Source organism: Aythya marila (assembly GCF_965140915.1).
Source record: "Aythya marila genome assembly, chromosome: 1".
In the NCBI taxonomy this organism is placed as follows: Eukaryota; Metazoa; Chordata; class Aves; order Anseriformes; family Anatidae; genus Aythya; species Aythya marila.
The window spans coordinates 133,723,884-133,748,401 of record NC_139042.1 but is presented as its reverse complement, the minus strand read 5'-3'; the positions used below and the strand labels follow the sequence as shown (position 1 = coordinate 133,748,401).

The 24,518-nt window shown below is 38.3% G+C and overlaps 1 protein-coding gene across 2 annotated transcripts; it reads right to left on the bottom strand.

Annotated features, from left to right (window-relative positions):
• Nucleotides 1-736: 736 nt before the first annotated feature.
• Nucleotides 737-23,434, bottom strand: SAMM50 (SAMM50 sorting and assembly machinery component). Of its 2 annotated transcripts, XM_082766160.1 has the most exons (16): nucleotides 23,334-23,434; nucleotides 21,625-21,735; nucleotides 19,999-20,100; nucleotides 18,703-18,798; nucleotides 17,202-17,289; nucleotides 15,758-15,864; nucleotides 13,477-13,607; nucleotides 13,218-13,305; nucleotides 12,603-12,731; nucleotides 11,829-11,900; nucleotides 10,572-10,658; nucleotides 9,210-9,280; nucleotides 8,353-8,420; nucleotides 7,700-7,846; nucleotides 6,402-6,543; nucleotides 737-5,561 (listed from the first exon to the last, which is right to left on the bottom strand). In XM_082766160.1, exons 1-16 carry the CDS (start codon nucleotides 23,352-23,354, stop codon nucleotides 5,516-5,518), a joined length of 1,506 nt encoding a protein of 501 aa, XP_082622286.1. In that variant the 5' UTR covers nucleotides 23,355-23,434; the 3' UTR covers nucleotides 737-5,515. The 2 variants fall into 2 exon arrangements, with proteins under 2 accessions (XP_082622286.1, XP_082622287.1); XM_082766161.1 differs by lacking the exon at nucleotides 18,703-18,798 and having other exon boundaries at nucleotides 739-5,561.
• Nucleotides 23,435-24,518: the final 1,084 nt, after the last annotated feature.

Genomic DNA, 24,518 nt, shown 5'->3' with positions numbered 1-24,518 from the left:
GATTAACATTCCAAAAATTTCAGGTATTTTACTGTGTAGAATACTACAACCAATTCAGTTAATACACATTTTTCCAGTGAATATTTCAAGACTTAGAGTCATTAACAAGATGCATTTTTGCCAGTCAGACTCAGTTACGGTATGAATAGATGCATCTTTCACACAGTTCTGAGTGTACTTATCCAAAACCGCAGCTGCCTAAATCCCTCAGTACCAAGTTGGCCAGTCAAGTGTTTTTGCATCATTTAGCAATGGTAGTGTCAGTACTGTGGGTGTTGAAGAGTTGCATAATTTATTAAACACAGCTCCTCCAGCTTTTTTGGGGAATGCTCTCAAAATCTTCACAGAGTGAAAGATCTATGATCTATAAGACTTGTGTTACAATACAAGCACTGGCAGTAAAATTAACTCCTGTGCAGCAGATGGCTCAGGACAAAGACCAGGCATACACTGCATCCACAGAGAAGAGTCCATGCAGTTCTTTCCACTTTGTAAGTTAATGTTAAAATAAGTATTTTGGGTTAACAGAAGGGAAAACAAAACAAACAAAAAAAGACAGTGGTGGGAGGGAAATAGAGTGGTAGCCTTACTTATGCCGAAGAGGTACACGAAGTTATTCATTGATTAAGTTGCCCATTTCATTTAAGGATATTATATATTTTTGCAAAATTATGTAATTAGCAAGGAATTTACCTGCATTCAACAGGCATAGCCCAAGTGAGATAGCTTACAAATGCAATTTTCAGTGCATAGAAAATAACCTGAATCCATAAAACAAATACTAGCATCACTGCAGCACATACAAATGTTAAATTAACAGCAGGACTACCACAGTGGTTGTTTCATTTCATAAAATTAACACTGAAGTCTTAGATTACACTTAGCTTTACTGCATTGTGGAAAAAACTTTTTATCCAACCTTTAGAGAAAAAAAAAAAAAAAAAATCAATCACTTCACATACCAGAATGTTTTTATGAAATTGTAATCTGAAAATCTGTAAGTACAAACTCCAACCAAGAAAGCACAAAAATTGGTTCACAAGCTATACACACAGTCCAAACAGCATATAAAACTTAACCAACCTAAGTACAGCACTTGAAATTTAAAGACTTATATGCAAATATCTTTCAATAATTTAAAGAAAAACACACAAATACATCAATTCACCTCACTTTGATATCCTATATGTTTATAACAGAAATGTTTAAATTTACAGCCTAAGTAGGAAAAGTATGTCAACCTATTGTAAAATAAAAGGACCCTGGATTGTTTGAGACAAGAAGGGAGTGTCTATGGCAAAAGAAAGCAGTATTACACTTCAAAATAAGAAAACAAAACAAAGTTCAAACAAACAGTGCTCTTCTAAATAGGATATGAAGAGCTTATGTGAGGACTTTCATCACGTGTTTGTTAGTCTTTAATAATTTAACTGGCTGATAGCCATTCTGAGTGGCACAGCTGCTGCTGCATGAGTTGAATGGCCTTCCATTTGAAGTCTGTGCTCTGTGTAAAGAGGAGTACTGAGGCAGCCAGTTACATTATTCATTGAAACCTTCCACACAGAATGAGATACCAGCAGTTTATGACCCAGAAAATTCTCTCTGGTACCCTCTTCTGTCAGGAGATTTCTGTGAGAGTATAGTCATTAAGAAAACACGTCTTTCAAAAAAAAATTACACTGGAAAGACCAAATCTAGTTCAAAAATCTATTTTAATTTCATCCCAGAATTGTTAGGTTTAACATTTTGCTGAACACTTAAAAGTCTGGATTGACATTTGCTCATTTTAACATTGATAGTTTTTTTTATAGGTTTTTGTTGTTGTTGTTGCTTCCTCTACTTTAGCATTTGATACTCCATTCAAAATGAGATTAGTGTAATTAGGTGTGTCACAAAGTAATGGTGACCTGGGATATATGGGGCAATGGTCTCTCATAGTTCTTCACATAATGAATTAAAGCAGAACCACATGGTTTTTCAAAATAGAAAATCATTCCATACAGTCTTCCTCTATTATAATAATATGCATACTGATTTTTCTCAGATGATAGATAATTTAGACATGAGATGCTATTATTTTTTCTCTCTGGTCTACCAAATGATTGAAAATGCTTTTTTTTTTGTTGTCATTTTGGTTTTATTTTTAAATAATGGTACTTGTTCACTACTGAGGTAGAAATGTGCCTCTTAACTGATGCTACTGATTTGCTTCAGAATAATTTATATTACGTATTCTAGTTGAAAATTTTTTACAAAGACCATTTATTCCATGCAGACATTAGCTCTATAGCTGCAGACCAGTTTGTATTTTCTAACAATGGAAGGAAGCTGAGTGCTCTGACTTGCACAGACCACATTCTGCATAAAGTCTTGTCCCAATTAACTTAATATCACCAAGAGCACTGCAGCTGCTAACAGCAATTTAGCACTGATGGCATAAACCATGCAGTAAACTCCACAATTTCAAAAACCTTTTCATGGCAGAGAAATTGTGTAAAAATTCTTCTCAAATCTGTTGCTAGCACTGGCGCTGCCAGGTTCTAGGCTTTTTAAAGAGATGAGAATGCCAGAAAAATACTGCTATCTTGCACACTGAAATTCTGTAATTTTAGGTGATTTTCTTAAGTTATCCCATACAAAATTCAAGATAATATGCCAGGCATATGACCAACTTCACTATTCCCATTGAGGAATGAGGCTTTTTTCCCCCTGCAACATCAGTACAAATTACTATTTTCTCATTCAAGTAACTGCTCATGCATACCAGGGAAGGGAGACCCAGTCTGACCCATACTCACATTTCCATCTGTCTGTATATTTTATTGTACATGGGCAAGTACAGTTCTGCACATTTCCCTCCAAGGACATGACAGGGACAACACTTTCTACAAAATTCAATAGGTATTTTGGAAAGGCACTGAGTATCAGACATTAGTTGCTACATCTCTGCTGAGATTTTCACTAACAACAGGTACAGACCTGTATTAAGAAAAGCACAGGCCAATAGCAAACGTACTTTTGTTTGAAGCACATTACCATATTATAAGTTTGCATCCTATTTTATTTTTAAAGCTTGTATTTTTCAAATCAAATGCAGTTTTGCTCTCAATATCACAACAAACCTGCCCCCTACACTCGAACAACCTCCCTGTTTCCTCATCCACCTTCGCCCAAAGTCCCCCTAACAGCTTACTCATTAGCATTGCCTCATGCCACCAGCTCTCCCAAACATAAAGAATGTTCTCAACTTTGTTTTATGCAGGTGGAACAGCTCCAATAAATCACTGCCTTAGAACTGGTGATAGAAACACTAGCCCTGTTACTGATGCATTTCTCTGCTCTCACTGGTTCAGAGGTGCCCTCAAGACAGCAGCAGTAAGACTGCACAGTCCTTGTCCCCAGAAGCTCCTGCTACTTCTTGACTATAAGGAAGGTGCTCTTCTCCCCTCTCCAGGTCTTTTTTAGCCCGTAGAAAGAACTGTAGGCACTGAAAAAACACCACAGCCAACAAAGCTCTGCTTCAGATGGCATCTGAATTTCCCCATTCATCCTTTAATTTATTGTATAGATCAGTTTTCTCAAAACTTAATTGTAAGCTAGATTCTTAGTGCACAGTTTAAGACTATTTCTACTCAGGAAGGCTACCTTGCCCTCTAGAATAGAAAACTGATACTAGTTTAGGACTCTCACACAATATTAAAAGACTAAATGTGAGAAGACTTCAATAACAATGCACACAAAATAGAGTTCCTAGGGTATCAGAATGCATCTATTTTTATCAACATTACCAAAATAAACTTGGAACTCCTGGGAGAAAATCCTAACAATATTTTAGTATCTAAACATTCACATTATTCTCACTAAAAATATTTTTGTATGTTAAAATGTAGATAGTGCTGGAGAAAAAAACCTTTACATTTGTTGACATTCTTAACATAGTGTCATATTTTATCTTGTAACAACAAAAAATCATCAGAAATGCTTTGTTAAATATGTATCTGCTATACAACCCGTTAGATACACACACACACAAAAATCTTTATATTAAATGTTGGTATTTGAAGTAGATCCGACTTCTGTAATTCACACTTTGTTTTGAACATCTGTGATCCTGTTGATAAACTTTATAAAAAGGGGAAGGATGTTCAGTCAAGTGGAGCTCCGCAAAGCTACACAGACCAGTTTCTAGGCTTTGTATTTCAGAAAGTGAGTTATCAACATGAACAGATTTAGTCACTGTATTAGTACAATAACAATATATACCACTGCTAAAGCAGTGCATAAAACTGTAGCCTCTTTAAAGAACAGCGTGCCCGCCAGCACTAACTTGACTGGGAACAAGATTTCATGAATCCTGACATCAATCAGCAAAGTCACACAGCTTCTCAGTATGTGCAAACCCATGCCTTTAGTTGGATAGAAGAAAGTGGGAGTATAATAGTTTGTCTAGCACTGGTTCTTGAGCAGAAGTATACAATTACATTAGGAGATTTAGAGTCAAGGACAGACTGGACAAAGCTGGGAAGTTCTACTCTCCCAGAATATTATTTGTATTGTAATTCTATCTTTTCCAATGCCTAAAACAACAACAGAAAAGTAAATTTAGATGCAGGAAAAGTAGATTACAGGTTCACTCTCTTATAACAACTGAAGACTGATGTAGGTCTATCAACCTATCTAAACTATCTTCAAAAAGTCCTTCATTAGGACTGAACTAGTGAATTACTCCAGTCTCAGAGGCCACTTTTGTGATTAGCATCTAAAAAAGGTAGTAGTGAGGCATGCCTCTGACACAAAAGCAAACAAGGTAGCATCACGTGATCACTTCCAGATGTCTGTTTTTGCAACTGCTACAGAAGATCTAATCAGCAAGACCCAAAATCAATGGCTTGACTAAGATCACTAAAGACTCAAAACTGCCTCAGAGTTGAGAATCTTTCAAAGTTATTCTTGAATTCTAGCATTCACTATGCTAGGCAAAGAACACATTTACACATGGATGATTTTACAGTAGTGAAACATACCTGAATCAGAACATTCTGCTTCACTAAATACCATTATTTTTTGTACCAAATCATTTTTGATGCATTTTGAAGATGGAGAAAAACTGTTACCCCTTAATTTCCACTCCGACCATACACGCACTGGATCATCCCAGCACTTGAGAGACTTCCAGTTGGAAGACTGAAGGCTATGCAGGCCAATGACAATTACAGTCATGTCGAATGTATTCAAGAACCAATTTCCAACACAACTGTCTCACTTTTTATGAAACTACTGCTAAGTAAAAACTAAAATAGCTAGAATCTTACATTCTCCCATCTTTGATAAGAATCAGAGGTACAATGAACCTTTAGAGCATAATTCTTTTAATATAGTTTCTTGTGGAGTCTGAGGTAAATCACTCAAATGTGTATCAGTATTTCAAGAAAAAAAATAGACCATATCAAGCTGTATAGTCTTGATTTCAATTACAGAGCTCAACTTCGTAGTACTGATGTAAATAATTTCCGTATTATAGAAATCTGATTCCTGCTCCAAACTGAACACCATCACATATCCTGAAAAGACACAAATAATAAACAACATAAGTGATTTATAGCATACTGATGAAATTAAAATTAATTCGCCTTACCCCCAGGCTTCCAAGGCTTTCAGTCTCTGGAAAGTTACAGTTCAAACTTCAGCTGACAAAGGCTCTTTCAAATAAATGCTTTGCCAATCTGTCATCCATATGGAGTGCTTACATTTGTAAAATAAAGCCCATAATTTTCAAATTGCTGTTATTCATTCACATTTCACATGAATGACACGTAGAAACATAATCTGATTCCTGTACAAAATAGAGTTTCTCCTACACTATTCATGGTACTTCACAGGCAAGAGCCCCAATTAAGCTTTTCTATTACATATTTTAATATTTGCTTGGTGTAGGGTAATTGGTTGCTAACAAATTGGTTGCTAACAAATTAGATTAAGTTGTTCTCCCTTTCTCATTATCTATACAGTTACACTTGTGTTCATTTTTCAAGGAAAGACATTGAGCTTGCTATTTATCCAATCATTTGTTTTTGGAAGGCTTCGGAAAATCCTGTGAGCTGTCTGAGTGATCATTTCCCCTAAAGAAATGAAACCTGCTACATAGCTATTTATACTTTTCAACACCTGATGTCAAGTTAAATGAACTCTGAAACCTGATATAAACAGGCTTAAGCTAAGAAGTATTGTGAAACCAACATAAATATAACCAGCTGAAAGAAAAGAGCATCAAGTATTGAAAAAAAATCTCTGAACTGTCACTGAATAAATAAAAGACAGCAGTTCTCTCTGCCAAAACCAGACAGAAGTGCAGTCACTTTTAAAACTAGTTACTGTTAAAGAAATTGGTGTAAAAAACAAACCTGTCACCAGACTGTACTCCCATGGGGAAACAGTAATTAAGTTCCAATCTAGCAATGTTTCCAAGTCGGAGAACTATTCCGGCACCGTAAGACCATCGGATATACTCTGCCAGCTTCTGCAGGTGAGCTCTGGGACCATCACCTAAAAGCAAAAGACCAGGAGAACAAGAATCAAAGTAGATGGCCAAGATGTTCAAAGACAAGCTGGAATGCCAGAGCTAGAAGACTGACTACTTGGGAGCACCTTCTGAAGATTAAAAATTTATTACCCACAAATCTTGTAAATGCCAAGTAGTTTGGACTCAAACTACCCACTTCTAAGGTTCTGTTTGAGCTTCTTTTCTCATCACATCTTATGCATACTTGCATGAATCCAGAAATGAGTACTAAAACTGAACTAAAAGTCTTTAGCTAGCTCTGCTAGTTTTAAAGCTGATTCATCTGTTTTTTTTGCACTGCATATAGTACAACCCTCTCACACAGATGCCATCTCTCTTCATCAAGCAAGGGAGACTATATCAAATATCACAATATTCCTGTACTGTTTTTGTCTGAGATAGAGTTAACTTTCTTCATAGCTGCCCATATAGGTGCTATGGTGCTTTGTTTTGGATTTGTAAACAGTGCAGTGTTGATAACACACTGATATTTCAGCTATTACTGAACATTACTTATGCAGCACCAAGGCTTTCTCCATATCTCTGTCATTCCACCCCCCAGCAAATAGGTGGGCAATGGATGAGAATCAGAGGGAAAGCACCTGGGACAGCTGACCAAAACCGACTGAAGGGATATTCTGTACCATATAACATCACTCCCAGTAATAAAACTAGGCTGAAGTTTGCCCGGTGTTACTGTTGTTTGGGGCCTAGCTGGGCATCAAAGAAAAATCCCTTCAACTACCACACCTTCTTCTATCCTCTAATGCCACCACTTTTTATTTAGTCCATCTCCAAAAACGTGAGAGTATCACTATAACATCACTTTCCAGTCTCCTTTTAGAATGTTATAAAACAGCAGGCATGATTCAACTACCCCACACTAGTTTATGAACACCAGCAATTCACAGATTCTGATGTTGCCATCCTAGCTCTCTTTCCTATAAGTTGTGCTATGATTTATGCAAGGAGTAAAAAAAAAAAAAAATACCAAAAACAAAAACACTGGCAATCCACCAAACATGCAAGTTAACAGCAACAGCTTTTTGACGGCCTCCAAAATATGGGTAGTAAACAAATTGCTTTTGAATAAATACTCATAACAGTTCTCTTCTACTTTACAAGGCTACTGAGTCTTACCATAGTTAAGATTGCAGAGATTTCCAGCATTGAGGAAGAAATGTGTTCGGAAAAGGTCTCCAAAACCTCCTCGACCTGGCCGGAAAGGTAGAGGAGTGTACAGATGCAAGCCTCCAGCCCAGTAGGCATCTCCTCCCAAGTAATCACCTATTTATGGAAATGCAGAAATCAAAGCATTTACTGTGAAATACAAGAAAAGACCCAGCTCTTAAAGGTACATCCCCAAGTTGTTCTTAAAGGAAGGGGGAGGAGGGAAGGGGGAGAAGGGAAAGGGGAGGAGGGAGCTCTGGCACCTACTTACTTATTTTAGGAAAAAATATACACTGGTGAAATTCCCTTTAAGAAATGTTAGAAAATGGTGTGTATTTTTATGCACAAAAAGTCTAAAGTCAGTACAAAGAGAACAAATGTAACAGTAACCTACGCAAGTACAAACACAGGATTGTTTTATAGATGTAACTATGTCTTAACTAAGAGCAACTGGGCTTTTTTCCATTGGAAACTAATATATAACGACAGATCAAAGACCTAACAAGTCCTAAAAGGGAGCAATTATTCTAAAGCTATGAAAAGCTAAAGGATAGAATTTGAGTCTTTGTTACACACTAATACTTCCAGTATTGTTAGAAGAGTGGGATTTAAATGTTTCAGACCTTCATTCTGGGGTCCAATGCTGTACATACTGAATCCTCGCACACTTGTTGGTCCACCAAGGTAAAACCTAGTGAATACAGTCAAATTTAGGTTAATGCTTTACTTGTAAGGGTGTATTTGAAACTATCTACTCATACTTTTAACACTGCTTTTCAGAGTTACGGGTGAGCTTATAAAAAGCCTTGTACAGTACACTTAAAGAAATAAAATAAATTACATAAAAATCAAAATCCTGACACATTTAGCAAAAATTTCAAACTAAATCAAGTACTAAACATCAAAACTAGTTTTCCATCATTTACAAAGATGAAAACAGAAGGTACCCCAATACTGAAGAATCAGAACCCTGAATCTCAATCTGTTGTAAGAATTTTGATAGAAATACTCTAGTTAAGATCCATTATATGCGAAGTTAACACAACTGACATTTAGCACTTCTTGTAAATAAATTTAAATCTAAATGCTTTCTGCTAGTGATCTTTAAAAGGAGGTGTTGGAAGGCAAAATTAGAAGTAAAGCTATTATGTAACTTGACTTTATTGGTAAAGATACCTACAGTGTTAACTATGCCCAATATGAAATTTTGGAGATGGTAAATACTCGTTTGCAATTGCAAACATTGGCAGGCAGAGCTACTACTTAGCAATAACAAATTTATCCCTCCCCAATACGAAAATGAAAAACAGAAAACTTGTTTTGATTATTAACATGCAACTAAAGCAAATTTTATTTTATTATCCTCAAAATCAGAGCTACTTCTGCTTCTCTCTTCTGCTATACCATTTTTTTCATACATTACCTGGGTTGACTGCAAGAAATTAAGAAACATTTAGAATGAACAAACAAACAAACTTGCCTATCAGCTATACTGGATGGCTTGTCTCCAATAGGTACTAGCATTCCACCCCAAAGGGATGCCGAAAACACCTTTGGAGGAAAAAAAAAAATATATATATATTTTTTTTTATTTTTTAACAAATACATATTATTTAGTTTCCCTAAAAACGGTGTTAGTAAATTTCCATTGCTTAGTGAAGGCAGAGCTCCCATTAGTCTGACAGAAAGTTGCAAATGTGCATGCATGGATATCACACCTTCAGTAATTGTATTTTCAGGAAACTCATTGCTGCCCTCTTTCTACACTATGCAGTGCTACACCTTGAAGTAGGACTTTAAACCAAGAGCTACTTTCACAATAGCTAAGGGAACACTCATGCAGCTCCTACTTACTTAAAAATTTTCACGCCTTGAAGTAAGACAACACCTGTTGACATAAATTACTTCTGGCAATGTTAAACCTGTAGAAGGCTAAGTCCAGCAAATAGCTACCAGTAAAGTACAATTATTACCTGCCTGTAAATTAGCCTTGTAAGTAAATCAAACTACATCTATCTTTTATAACTCACTATGTTGACATACATTCCATATCACATTATCACAGAATTGTCTAGGTTGGAGGAGACCTCAAGATCATCAAGTCCAACCTCTGACCTAACACTAACAAGTCCTCCACTAAACCATGTCGCTAAGTTCAACATCTAAACGTCTTTTAAAGACAGCCAGGGATGGTGACTCCGTAATAACTGCTTATTTATCTATTTCTTGGGAGCCACATACTCTAACAAACATATTTATTCATTTGCCTCTTGTCTGTGTACAAAGCAGAAGTACTACTACCAAATGGTGAGATCTATTGCTAATACCAAGGCTACGAGTGTTGGATAATTCCCCTGGTCTACACACCACTCCTGCTATGTTCTGCCCTAAGAGTCCCAGACACCTCCCCTGTCATAAGCACATGTGAACTCATCATGAGGTACAAGCACATCTCGTTACAGAGCACATGCAAAGGCCAGTTGTACCCAAGTCCACACTCATGGACAAGGGATCACAGAAAATTATGTACACCTTATGATGAGACTTGCTTCACTTTCATTCGCTTTCATTTCATATTAGTAGCCATGGGAAGAACAAAATCCTTTTTATCTAGCCAAGAAGTCATTGAATTACTTCATAGTAGGATATCCTGTCTTGGTCAACTGAAGGTCAGCAAATACATATTTAATTTCCAAAAATATAAATCAAAGTATCTACACCATCAATCTTTCACTTTCATCATATTTTTCTAATCCATGGTGAAAAATCATCATAAGACACTGATTGATTCAGTAACCTCATTTGTTAATTCAATTAATAAGATATCTTTTAAAAAAATTACCAAATCCCAGAGAAGCTGCTTATTCAACTGAAATTCAAAATCCTCTTTCAGAAATCTCACGTCTCCACCTGTATAGCCAGCTAGCTCCTGCAAAGACAGAAATTTAAAGTTGTAAAGCGTATTATGTGTTTCTTTCAACACAAAATCATCATGCCTGCATCATCATAAGCAGTGTTTTCTGAATAAGAAACACAGACATTGGATATTGAGACACCTGAGTTTTGGAGCAATGAAAAAACACACATAACCCTTTTCTTTCCATTTTCTAACCATTTTCTTTCCCCCATTTACTGTATACGGCTATTAGAAAATTTACTGTATAAGGCATTAAAAAAATTTCAATTTTCTAACCATTTTCTTTCTCCCAAATACTGTATAAGGCTGTTGCTTTCTAAACCATTTCCATAAATGAGGATACAAGAGAATGGAGCTTGAAAATTCAGCACCTGAAATCAAACCTCATTTTATTTACCTAGGACCTGAGATTTCATATGCACTAAAACAGGGCTGAAAAGCCAAAGACAAATGACTGTATTACACCAACACTAGCTGAATAGAATAAGTGACTGAAGCAGCGTTACAGGCAGCATGTAACAATATGCTAACTAAATTCCGAATTAGAACCACCTTTCTTAATCAGAATAGTTCACTGCTGCTTACAGAACAGCAGCACTTCTACTTCCAACGGCATTTCAAAGCAGCCTGCTTCTGAAACACTCCAGAAGTTAATGCTTCTGAAGCATTAACCCATACAGCAGAAAAGCTAGCTTTTCTAAAAGCTCTAAACATAACAAGAGTAAAAACCATTTTCTGTGTTAAAATAATACATGTGTATGTGCCTTTGAGAGTTATTTTTACCCTATCTTTCAATTTTAATTCTAAGATTTGCGAATTTTGTAAGTAGCAATATGACCACAGTCTGGTAGCTTTACCATGCAGTGACAGGAAACAGGAGACTATTATCTGCCATCTAGTGTAGAAACTGTCAGGGATAATGCATCTCAGCTAATAAATGATTTAGTGCTAATGGCACAAAATGAGCTGCATTTTTTTTTTACCAATGGTATACAAATGAAAATTTGCTTCTGTTAAAAAATCACAATTTTAAAAAAGTAACCACTAGTCTTCATTGTATCTTAGTCAATTTACAATTAATTTAATTTCAGGCATTTTTTAATATGAATGGTAGTTAAATAAAATAAGAGTTACTCAAACACACATATAATATCCAATTATGTATAAATGATTTAATACTACCTGATTAATTTTCAGCAAAGCACCTCGTTTTGGCAAGATTGTAGAGTTCCGGGAATCAATTACCATGGCATGCTGAAAAGAATCAACCAATTATTTTTCAGTTCACTTATCTATTGAATACCACAGAGTGACACTATTATTTTCAATCAAAACCTGTGCACACAGTGGAAGACAGCCACAGTTCCAGTTAAGGCTTGTGTAGCTCCATGGATTTGGAAACAATATTCCGACAGAGTAACTCCGTTTTGACTTTAGAGGCCACATCATATATATTTATGATTTTTGGTCATGGAACACATCAGAAATATGGCAACAATGCCTCAGTGTGTATCAGAAACTATTTGCAGTTACTGTCACAAAATTCATCTCCTACAATGTGACCTACAGATCAAAGATGACAAGCAGTCAAAAATTGCGTGTATTTAGAAACAGCAGAACAATCATAGGATGAAGAACATTACTGATACTGTCTTCTGCAAAGTAAGATAATACTGCGAAAATAGATGGCAGATGACAAGGAGGTTCTTTTACACAGCCTTGAAGAAAGAATGGGCCAGCCTATGTAACAGTCAAAATGCAACAGTCATTTTTTCAAAGTGTCTTCTCTTTGGACCTCCTGGGTGAGTGCATGAATGACCAAGCATGGCAAAAGACATCCAAAATAAAACATACTACCTACTAGGAAATAAGACAAAAAGTTCCTTTGCAATCATTCAAAAATATGAGATTACTCACAATAAGACATGCCACATTTAAAATGAGTAAAAGCCTTACAGAGAGGGAAGATTTAAGAGAATGTCCACTTTCTTCTCGAACGGAGAAGGACGCTGTTCTAGCAAGGCAGCCAAGCTCTCTCCACACACCCTCCCACTTCAATGTGTGATTGGTCTTCCAGATTGGAAACTACAAAAAAAAGGGCAATTTTGCTACAAAATTAAAATAAACAAGGCTCTCTCAAGTCTTATTTATACACGAATCTGTGCTTTTTCTTTCCAAACTTTTTGTCTCAGGGAGAAATAATTTTTTATGTGGGAATAATTCTGCTCCAACCAAGAGAGTTTGAAAAAAAAATATCTTGAACTAGATTGAGCGAGGCAACCACCTGTCTTTCTAAAATGCTGCTTTAAACATTAAAAATGTGAAGAAAAACACGTTGAGCATTTTTATATGGTGAAAATAAAATTACATTCTAGAAAAGACTTACAATGTATTACCTCTGTCATTTTAAAATTGACATCTTTTAAATAATAACAAATTTGCCCTGTGCACAAGTGTTTCAGTCATTTTTCACACAGTAAAGCAAATATTTGCAACATATTTGCAAATATTTGTGAGCTGAATCAAATGTAAATGAAGCATGTATTCCACAAACACCCCTGCTACACTTACATTAAGTTCTGTTGATATTCCTCTATCAGTTTCACGAAGAGAGCTCCAAGGGAACTGTCCAGTTACTTTATACAGGTTAACTGAAAAACTGAAACAATATTACTGGTAGATTTGCAAGTGAAACTATATTTAAGTAGATGGAATTTTACATTATCACAAAAAAAAAAACCAAACAGATCTACGAATAATTTTAGTTATTACTCAATGAAATATCTTAAAAATTCATTAAAAAAGAAATACTTAGAAATGCATTCCCTACTTTCTTTCAAAGTTTCCAGGCTGTGGTTTGAAGAATGACAGGCCATATGAAGTTTCCTTTGTTCCATATGAGAACTGGAAGGTTACCTTTTCTGCACGTCCAAAGAGATTGGGGAACTTGAGCCCAAGTACCTAAATAAATTAAAAAAATAAAATAAAATACACAGTTATCAGTTTGCTAAATTGCGTCTTAATCATATGGTGAAGATATGCACATCTACCCTAAGAATGTGAAATAAAGGCATTAAAAAATACTTGTAACTGAATGTGTTGTTCTTGTAAATTAGGTTTCTCTTTGCAATGGCAGCAGCCGTTGCAGTAGCACAAGTTACGTTTAGTATCATCATCCATTCTTTAGTCCTGTCCAATACCTGCCGACATAATCTGCATTCTCTGTATCATCAGTACTGCTATTATTTCAAGCAAAATTTCCCAGCCAGTCTGGAAGCATGGGATAACAAATATTTGGCAACTGCAGTTTCCAGCTGATCATCAGGAAAATTATCTGCCAGGTAGGGTTCACTGGTACCACAGCAGGAAGCCAATAGAAAATCATCAATACAGAGCCACTTACAAATTTTTGTTTTGAGGAACAAAATATTTTTGCAATCAGTCCTGACGGCAGCACAATGTACCATCACAATTTTCCAGAAACTGGAACTGAAACTGTTAAATGTTTTCCCGTTCACACAAAAATTCCCTGTATCCTATTCACAGTACTTGGTCCTTTGGCAGAAATGATAGAACGAGTTTCCCCCAGTCACAGATACATCCAGGATTGTTCTGTTGTGTGTGCTATTTTAAAATAACATTAAAAAGACAAAGTCGATCAGGTTTTTAAAGCTTAACAGCTATTGGAAGGAAATCAGTCATCTGAACTTTGTGATGGTGGCTACTATGCAATTATCCAACTAGAAACCACTAATCCAAAGGGCTATTAGTACAAAATATTATATCAACAGGCTTCAGATGAATTTAAGGGATTAGAATAGATGTCAAATCAATTTAACTCTTAAAGAAACAATCTCTGCTGCCACAATTAGGTGTATACATGAACATGCTTTTATATTGTTCAAGTGTTTTACTTCTCTGTAACAAATGAAAATTAAATTGATAGAGAAGCTGAGTTAAAAAAAAAAAAAAAAAAAAAGAGAGAGAAACCAAGGTAGTTTTCAGACTGTTTTCAAATTGCACTAGAACTGAGCATTGGGTTTATGTGTCAAGGTTGTCATAGCAAGGGGGGCTGCAGGGATGGTCTCACCAAGAGGAGACCAGGAACTGCCCCAAGTCAGGTAAGAGCCAGTTACAGAATTCTGTACCAATTTCATTCAGACCATGATATCCTGAGCATTGATCTCAGCAGCAGAGCTGCATAACCATTTCTCAGTTCACTAGGTTACTATTTGCCCTGCACTCACAAAAGACCACTACCTGACTTGTGCAGTATCTTATCCAGTTAAAAATACCCCTAGGAAGAAAAAGATGAGTCCCTTGATCTGGCTTATCTAGCAGGCCCAAGACGAGCTAAACTGTGCACATGAGAAGGCACAACAGGTACAGGAATGAGCACATGAAAGCAGGATCTATTTAAACTAGCACCACTGTTAAAGCCATGTTAACAGAACAACAGTATGTCTGTTAGTTTTTGTGTTAGTTGGTATATATTTCTCACACCATATTTTAATCTGATGCATTCTTAAGTGAATAAAATGGAAGTAAGTCCCATGGTTTATAATGGTCATGGAAAAACCTAGCATTCTGCAACCCAGATATATATATATATATATATATATATATATATAACTACTAGTGAGCTAAAATAAGTGAAAAATTAGAACAATTTTTAAGTCAAACCTCAAGTATTCTGATTGAGAAGAAAAAACATTTAAATAATTCTCATAGAAGCTAGATGCCAAACTGCTTAATGGTTTCTCTAGTAAATAAAGCATCTTAAATACTATCAATAAATAACTGAATTCATTTTAAGAATTAAAAAAAAAAAAAAAAAAAAAAAACAACATACTGAGGTGGAACAGCTAATTTGTGTTTATACAAAGTTCTTCTCTCATGTGAAACAGGCTTTTGCTGAGTGAAAGCCTGACTAATACAAAGGCTCTTCATAGACAAAAGTCTGACAAAGCCTTAGTAAAGCCGGATCAAGAAAATAATTTGGCTTGGATCAAGTCCTCACTTATCTAATCATCAAATTCCTTGCTAGGTTTGAAATGTGAAAGCAAGAGGAATATCAACAGGAATCAATTAATATTTGAAATGATCCGTACCATACTGCCTTCATTGTTGCCAACCATAGTGTTATAGCTTCCAGTTAGTCTTCTTAATTCTGTTACCTCAAAGGTTACATCTAAACCATTTGGAAGGGCATCATCTCCTAAATAAATAAAAAGCATCATCTCTAGATGGTTACTTAAAAAAAAAAAGAAAAAAAAACAACCAACAAAAAATCCAAACCCACAGACATAAGATCACTTGATTTTTATTATTTTTTTTTAACTGGTTGAATTGAACAATAATAAAACCCCAACATTACAAAGATAAACAGCTCGAGGAAAAGATAGTGAGGGGTCTAGAAGGCAAGATGGATGAGGAAGAGAAGCAGTCACAGCACCAAGCCTGACAGAGTTCAACTCTCTCAGACATGGGGTCTGATTTGATTTTTGGGTGGTCCTGTGTGGAGCCAGGAGTTGGACTCAGTGATCCTTGTGGGTCCCTTCCAACTGAGGATATTCTATGATTTTGAGATGTTGTTTGGATGTGCATTCAGAATTTTTTTCAATCAAAGTGCATCTGGCTTTAATCATCAACTTGCTAGTTTAATAATGAATTAGCAATATTTATTACCCACCTACTAAAAACAAAGCCATACACAAATTCTTATGTTACATGAAATATAAATTAAAGTGGTCCAGACATGTCAAGAATAACGCTGTCAACTAGAGCAGAGCTCCCAGCACTTTGTGGCTAAGTGCTGGACAACAAAAACCATCCGGTTCCCTCAGGGCTCTGGCTGAGGCAGCTGTTCAAAAAACACAGCTGTCAAGGGTACCTAATTCTGCTTGAAGCAACTGGGACAGCAGCCCATCACTAACAGCCTGTGCAACTGCACTGCATTTCCTTCTCAATAATGCCACCTTCTTCTGCTGAAAAGAACACTGAGGTTGCAAAGCGATCACAAGACTGGAGATGCCAAATGAGCCTTATTGAGCAACCTGCATACACACAGCTGCCCCATATGTGTAAGACCATTTTTAATTACAAGCATTGATACAATTACTAGTATTTCCATTAAGCACAACAAATATGTTGATATAATATCACTTAAGTGAGTTTAATACATGGAAGTACAGGAAGTACTTTCAAACTCTTCCTCAAGCATTTATCCTTCCTCTGAAAATTTGCATTAAGGGATGTGTACTGTAATTATTTCAATGCTTGAAATTCACTCATTTTTTCAAATATACAAGTAATAATTATACACATATGCGCAGCCACAGGCAAATACATCTTTTTCATCTGGATATCAGACATAGGCACTTACATTCTTATACATAGCACACCTTCACGTATACCTAAAATACACAACGCTCTCTCATATACCTTTATAAGTTATATACACAAAAAATGCCTGACCTATAGCACAGGGAAAAGTACATTATGTGTGTCTGTGTGTATGAAAAAAAAGGTGAGAATTAATGAGGCAATACATACCTTGACAGGTATCAATCAGAACCTCTACCTGTCTAAAGATTCCTAGACGAAGCAACTTTTCACGAGCTTCATGTGATTTTCTCATTACCTACAGGATGAGATAAATAGCTCAGTCTTTCAGCTTACTAAAATAGTATAAAACAAGATGCTGCTAAGTCATGCAATATTTACAGATTTTGTATACACAGATATATACATATATATATGTGCCTTCAAAATAATCACAACCCACTTTAACATTCAAATCTATCAAGAAATTAAACCCAGAGCATCTGGCTTAATTTCCTACCTAGCTTGCATCCTAATTGTTAGAATGCTTAAACCTATTATTCAAATTGGTTTCAGTACTTAAATCTTACACATCTATTTACTGGACCCATGCTTTTCACAAAAAAAAAGAAAAAAAAACACATTATCCTAATCTATTAAAATCTAGACCAGCCTACACGTAAAGACTTAATGACTCCTTTGCACTTTTTTACAGTGCTAAAAGGAAAGATGCCTAAATTAAAAAGTTGGCACGCACACTTCATCCATAATTTCACACACATACTCTTTTTCTGCCCCAACTGGAGATAAAACCCAGTGAATCTCATTACGAATTCAGTTCCATAATCAAGCACTACAGAGGGACATCTAGTCAGAAAAAACACACAAAACAAGAATTTTGTCTTCATTGTGTACTTGACCTTCACAGCCAGAGCAAGACAATTTACTGCCAGCTGCACTCCAGAAGGAATCACCACCTAGAAGTACAAGGACACACAGCCTAACTTACGCTTTCATCCATTGTAGAGACTGCCACTGGTCATTTTTGCTGAGCTCCAGTAACTTTTCTTAAGCAAATTAATTGAAATTAATTGATGTGATTTTTTTGGACTTCAGCAAGGCTTTTGACACGGTTTCCCATAGGATCCTACTGGACAAAATGTCCAGCATACAGCTAAACAAAAACATCATACGATGGGTGAGCAATTGACTGATGGGCAGGGCTCAAAGGGTTGTGGTAAATGGGGCCACATCTGGCTGGCGGATGGTCACCAGTGGGATCCCTCAAGGCTTAATTTTAGGGCCAGTCCTCTTCAATGATTTATAAATGATTTGGATGTAGGAGTAGAAGGTGTTTTGAGCAAATTTGCCAACGACACCAAACTTGGAGGAGTTGTGGACTCTGTTGAGGGTGGAAAGACCTTGCAGAGAGTTCTAGACAGATTGGAGAGCTGGGCGATCACCAACCACATGAAGTTTAACAAAGGCAAATGCTGGGTCCTGCACCTGGGATGGGGCAACCATGGCTATATGTACAGACTGGGTGATGACACACTAGAGAGCAGTACCGCAGAGAGGGATCTGGGGGTTGTGGTTGACAGCAAGTTGAATATGAGCCAGCAGCGCGCCCTGGCAGCCAGGAGGGCCAACTGTATTCTGGGGTGCATCAAGCATGGCATTACTAGTTGGTCGAAGGAAGAGATTGTCCTGCTCTGCTCTGGTGCAGCCTCACCTTGAGTACTGTCTGCAGTTCTGGGCACCACAGTATAAAAAGGACATTAAGCTGTTGGAGAGTGTCCAGAGGAGGGCAACGAAGATGGTGAAGGGCCTGGAGGGGAAGACATATGATGAGTGGCTGAGGTCACTGGGCCTGTTCAGCCTGGAGAACAGGAGGCTGAGGGGGGACCTCATAATGGTCTACAACTTCCTCATAATGGGGAGTGGAGAAACAGGTGACCTATTCTCTGTAAATACAGAATTTCACACAATTTTTCTAGGTTGGAAGAGACCTCAGGATCATCGAGTCCAACCTCTGACCTAATGCTAACAGTCCCCACTAAACCATATCCCTAAGCTCTACATCTAAACGTCTCTTAAAGACTTCCAGGGATGGTGACTCCACCACTTCCCTGGGCAGCCTGTTCCAATGCCTAACAACCCTTTCAGTAAAGAAGTTCTTCCTAACATCCAACCTAAAACTCCCCTGGCGCAACTTAAGCCCATTCCCCCTCGTCCTGTCACCAGGCACGTGGGAGAACAGACCAACCCCCATCTCACTACAGCCTCCTTTAAGGTATCTGTAAAGAGCAATAAGGTCACCCCTGAGCCTCCTTTTCTCCAGGCTGAACAAGCCCAGCTCCCTCAGCCGCTCCTCGTAGGACTTGTTCTCCAGGCTCCTCACCAGCTTCGTCGCCCTTCTCTGGACCTGCTCAAGCACCTCAATGTCCTTTTTGTAGCGAGGGGCCCAAAACTGAACACAGTAAATACCAGTTGTATGACTTGCGGGAACGGTGTTAAGCTGAGGCAGGGGAAGTTAGGCTGGACTTCAGGAAGAGGCTCTTCACCAAGAGGGTGGCGGCACACTGGAACAGGCTCCCCAGGTAAACAGTCACTTCAACAAGCCTGTCTGAATTTAAGAAGTGATTGGACTGTGCACTTAGTCACATGGTCTAAACTTTTGGGTAGACCTGTGAGGTGCCTTGGAGTTGGACTTGATAATCCTTATGGGTCCCTTCCAACTTGGGATATTCTGATTCTATGAAAACCTCCCCTACCCTGTTAGCAATTCTCAAACAGGAATGGTGAAGCTGAAAATATGCGATTACTGTTTGCCATCTCTCAATGCCTTTGAGCTAAACACATCACAAAATACAGTATCACACATTTAAGTTTGTCTTCCATATGACAAGTTTAGAATCATCACAAAACTAGGCAAAGTTGCATCACATCTGAGAAAAGCCCAATGCAGGAAGATAGAAAACCATAACATGAATTTTTAAATCGAGGTGTCATTCACTATAGTACTTACATCAATGAGATTTTTAGCCTTGAAAACATCAGAGATTTCATACATGATAATGTCATCTTTGGTCCTTCCAAGTCCATCGAAGTGTACATGCTGAACGACCACCTAAAGGTAACAGATGTTGAAACACAAATACTGAGCTTGCATCTAACAATGAGCATCAAAAACAGTTAAAAAAAAAACAAAAAAAAAACAAACAAACACTTTTTTATGTATAATTATTATTACTTTTTTTAAGTGAAAAAAAATCCTGAATATTCCTAGATTGATTACTGCTAGCCTACATCAGGAGAAATCAGTGCCACCTACGTTTCTGGAAAACTGTTCCTTTAACAAGAAAAGTAAAGAGAAAAAACTCGAATAACCAAATCTAATACTGTTTAGAGCAGAAGAGACAGTAGTGGAGTATTGCTGCTGGGGTTTCCTAAGTGTTAAGATGGTGAAATAAGACACCACAGAAATAATATTAACATATTGAGACACTTAAGGCAAAGCATGTTTTTAGCTGTAGTTAGCCGTTTCTTGCATCAGCTACACATAAGGAAAGAAAAAAAAAAAAACAACAACAACAAAACAAAACCCACCTCAAGTCATATATATTTAAACTATTAAAATTCTTACTACCACTGGAGCTTTGTAGCTTAAAGTGCATATTAATATCACAGCATTATCTCTTTTCTTAAATATATTCATCTTTTTGTATCATTAACTGAGACCATTTTATGTTAAAAATCACAACAGATTCCAGGTTAGCTGATGCAATAACTGTAGTGCATTTGAATTTCCCTTATTTTTCCAATCTTTTCAGTGTATTATAATTTTAGGGATAACTACCAAAAAATCCTGCAAATGCTTCATGTATTTGTAATGAATAAGATAGCAGAATAAGAACAACCTACCATTAATGCAAATTGCATAATAAAAAAAAATATCAGAATAAATATGGAATAAACAAAATAAAATAATAATTAAAAATATATATATTACCAAGCTTCTAGGGCAGTAACTCTGAATTGAATAAGGAAAAGGAAAATTATACAGAAACTACGATGATGCATGACATCTCTTCCCACTAGTATGGTTAAAACTATTATGAGCCAAAGCAGACATATGAAATAAAAATCAAAATAGAACAGAAAAACATCTTTTGCTGAAGTTAGTATTTACCATAGTGACATAATTCACGCAGTGGCCGTTTACCCAAAACATGGCTAAACATATAATCATAGAATGATTAAGATTGGAAAAGAACTCCAAGATCTGGTCCCAGCCACTGCCCTACCACCAATATCCCCCACTAAACTATGCCCCTAATACTGCACTCAAGCAGATTAAGGACTGTTACATAGCTTGCTGCTAAACAGTATTACAGGGCAGAAATCTCTTATGAAAGAAGGAAGAAATCAGCATCTAGAAACACGTCTATTAGCTCAAAGCTTAATAATAACCCCTGTGGCAAGTTAAAAAAGGACAGAAACTAGACAACAACAGATTAAATTTACGGTACTAAATTTAATTCTTTCACATCTCACACCATAGTTTAGAAAATTCCCTCAGGAAAAAAATGAAAGTGCCCTAAGACATTTATGTTAAGAAAAAAAAACATCAGGATGTTGACGTGGTACCTACATCTTTGTTTTCAAGAATTTCCTGCTTGGTTTCAGGTTCAACTTCAACCAGCTCGGCTTCTTCTCCCAAGGCACCAAAGTCTGGCCCACTCATTGGAAGGGGCTCCAAACTCTGAAAGTATACCAAAAAGCTCCATTTAATATAGTCCGTGATTTGCAAGTTGTCTTCTTTAAAGAAAAATGATGGTTCCTGACCCTGTGTTCATCAGGTCACAGGGGAGCAAAAAAGATAAACAGAACAACTAAAGTGAGGGGAATTACCAGCATACTTGTTAACTACGTGCTTACTGACAATTTTAGTGAAATAAAAATAGCTTCCATGATTTATCAAAATAATACTGCCCTCTTCCAAGAATAACCTTATTTGTAAAGCATGCATCCTGTGTTAAACATGAATTGTACCTTTTTTTTGTTGTTTTGTTATTATTTTAAAATAAGTGAGCCAACACTTAGCTTGGGTTTCTGGGAGCAAGAGGAGTGCAAAGGATGAACAATGAAGAAAAGAGGTGTGTTCAGTGCACTACTTGGCTTTACGTACATTTTTACATACTTTTGTATTTTAATGTCTTTTAAAAGCATCCTTCTGAGTAATGTTCAAGAACCTCAGTCCCCATCCATCAGAGCTCTTCAGGTGAGTGTTGTAATCAAAATGTTTTGCAGTACATTATGGCTTTATCTTGAAAGAGCCCTACAGTAATAAGACTCTTAACAGAAGACAATGGAATCAAGCAAGAGTGAATATAGGTTTACCTGCAAAATCAGAAGCCAGGATTGGATAACTCTGTAAATACACTTTTAGTCTTAAATCACTAATTCAGTACTTGCTACATTATTTAAGAATTACTGGAATAGCAAATTCCTGTTACACATCAGAAACAAGTTAAAACAGTCCTTCCTTGCTCTCAATAGCTCTAAGGCAAATATGGAATGCACTGCCTCCACATGATATTGAATAGCAATTCACAGATGAATGTGAAACCAAAAATAGGAGAAAAATATCAAAATATAATTTAAGTCATGCTAATGAGGTTCAGCAAGGCCAAGTGCAAGGTGCTGCGCCTAGGTTGGGGTAATCCCACACATGAGCACAGACTGGGAGAACAACTCATTGAGAGCAGCTCTGCAGAAAGGACTTGGGGTTCTGGTGGACCAAAAGCTTGGCCTGAGTCAGCAATGCATACTTGCAACCCAGAAGGCCAACTGCATCCTGGGCTGTAGCAACAGAGGGGTGGCCAGAAGCAGGTCGACGGAGGGGATTATCCCCCTCCCTGCCTTGTGAGGCCCCACTTGGAGTGCCGCAGCCAGCTCTGGGGCCCCCAGCAACAGAAGCATGTAGACATCTTAGAGCGGGTCCAGAGGAGAGCCACAAAGATGCACAGAGGGCTGAAGCACTTCTGCTTTGGGACTACAACCGCAGTTACGCACGTCGCGATTGCAGGCGTCTCCAGGTCGGCTCCCCTGGGCCGCGTTAAGGGAAGGACAGCGGGGCCGCTCCGCGGGGCCCCTGATTGCCCCAAGGTCAGCGCAGGCAGCCCCCGGCCGGGACAGGCCGCTCCCATGTCCCCGTGCCCCCCCAGAGGGAACCCGCTCGGCCACCCGGTGCCGCCACCCGGACCCGCCTGAAGGTCGCCGAAGGGAGAGCTTGGTGGAGGCAGCGAGGCCACCCTCTCGCGGTCCCTGCCCAACCGCTGCCCGCGGCGCGGCCCCTACCCGGGCGTACACGGTGCCCATGGCGGCGGCGGAATCGGCGACGGAGACCTCTGGTGTTCAAGGCCGCAGCGCGGGGGTGGCCATGACAGGCGGCACCGCCCCGGCCCTCATTGGGTGGCGGGGGGGAAGCGGTGGGGCGGAGCCAGCGGCGCACGGATGTCGCAAAATGGCGGCGCTCGGCGCCTACGGGACACGGGCGGGGTAAGGGTCGTGGGGCTTGATGGAGGGGTAGAGGGGAAGGGGCCGCGGAAGACGTCGAGGCTGTCTCCGTCGTGTTTGGAAAGTCGTGGCGGTCAGGTGGAGTCACCGATGACTGGAAAAAGGGAAACATTGCTCCTGTTTTTAATAAAGGGTAGAAAGGAGGACCCAGGGAACTGCAGACCAGGAGCCTCCCCTTTGTGCCTGAGAAGTTCATGGAACAGATCCTCCTAGAAGCAACGTTAACGTACATGCAAGACAAAGCTTCACCAAGGGCAGATTCTGCCTGACCAATCTGGGCCTTCAGTGGTAGAGTGACAACATCAGGTGACAAGACTGACCTGTCACCTAGGTGGACTTCTGCAAGGCCTTTGACAGTCCCATATGACAACCAGATCTCTCAAACTGGATGTGAAGGGCGGACCTTTCAGTGGGCAAGGACTTGGCTTAAAAAAAAAAAAAAAAAAAAAAAGGCAGGTCAAGGTAGGGGATCATCCCCCTTGCCCTTGTGAGGCCCCACTTGGAGTATTGTGTCCAGCTTTTAGATCCCCAGCACCAGAAGGATGTGGGGATATTAGAGTGAGTCCAGAGGAGGGCCGCAAAGATTCTCAAAGAACTGGAGACCTCTCCCATGAAGAAAAGGTGAGAGGGATGGGGCTGTTCAGCCTGAAAGAGAGGATTCCAGGCTGATCTCACTGCAGCTTTTCAATACTTACAGGGGGCTCATAAGAAAGATGGAGAGCATATTTTTGCTCAGGCAAATGACAGGAAAATAGTGATTGGTTTTAAACTAAAAGAGGGTGTATTAAGATTAGATTTTGTGAGAAAATTGTGAAGCACTGGAGCCCAAAGAAACTGTGGAGGCCCTATCCCTGAAGATGTTCAGGACCAGGTCAGATGAAGCCCCGGACAACCTGATTTAATGGGTGGCCCCTGGCAGGGGCGTTGAAACTGGATGATCTTTAAGGTCCCTTGCAACCCAAGCCA

Bases quoted from the DNA above. Each gene is read 5' to 3' on its own strand.
- SAMM50 (XM_082766160.1), bottom strand. From the start codon at position 23,354: ATGGGCACCGTGTACGCCCGG. The intron at 21,736-23,333 runs GTAGGGGCCGCG...GTATACTTTCAG, and splicing joins TGGGCACCGTGTACGCCCGG to AGTTTGGAGCCCCTTCCAAT. The intron at 17,290-18,702 runs GTGAGGCTGCAC...CTCATCCTGTAG, and splicing joins AACTGCAGACAGTACTCAAG to GTAATGAGAAAATCACATGA.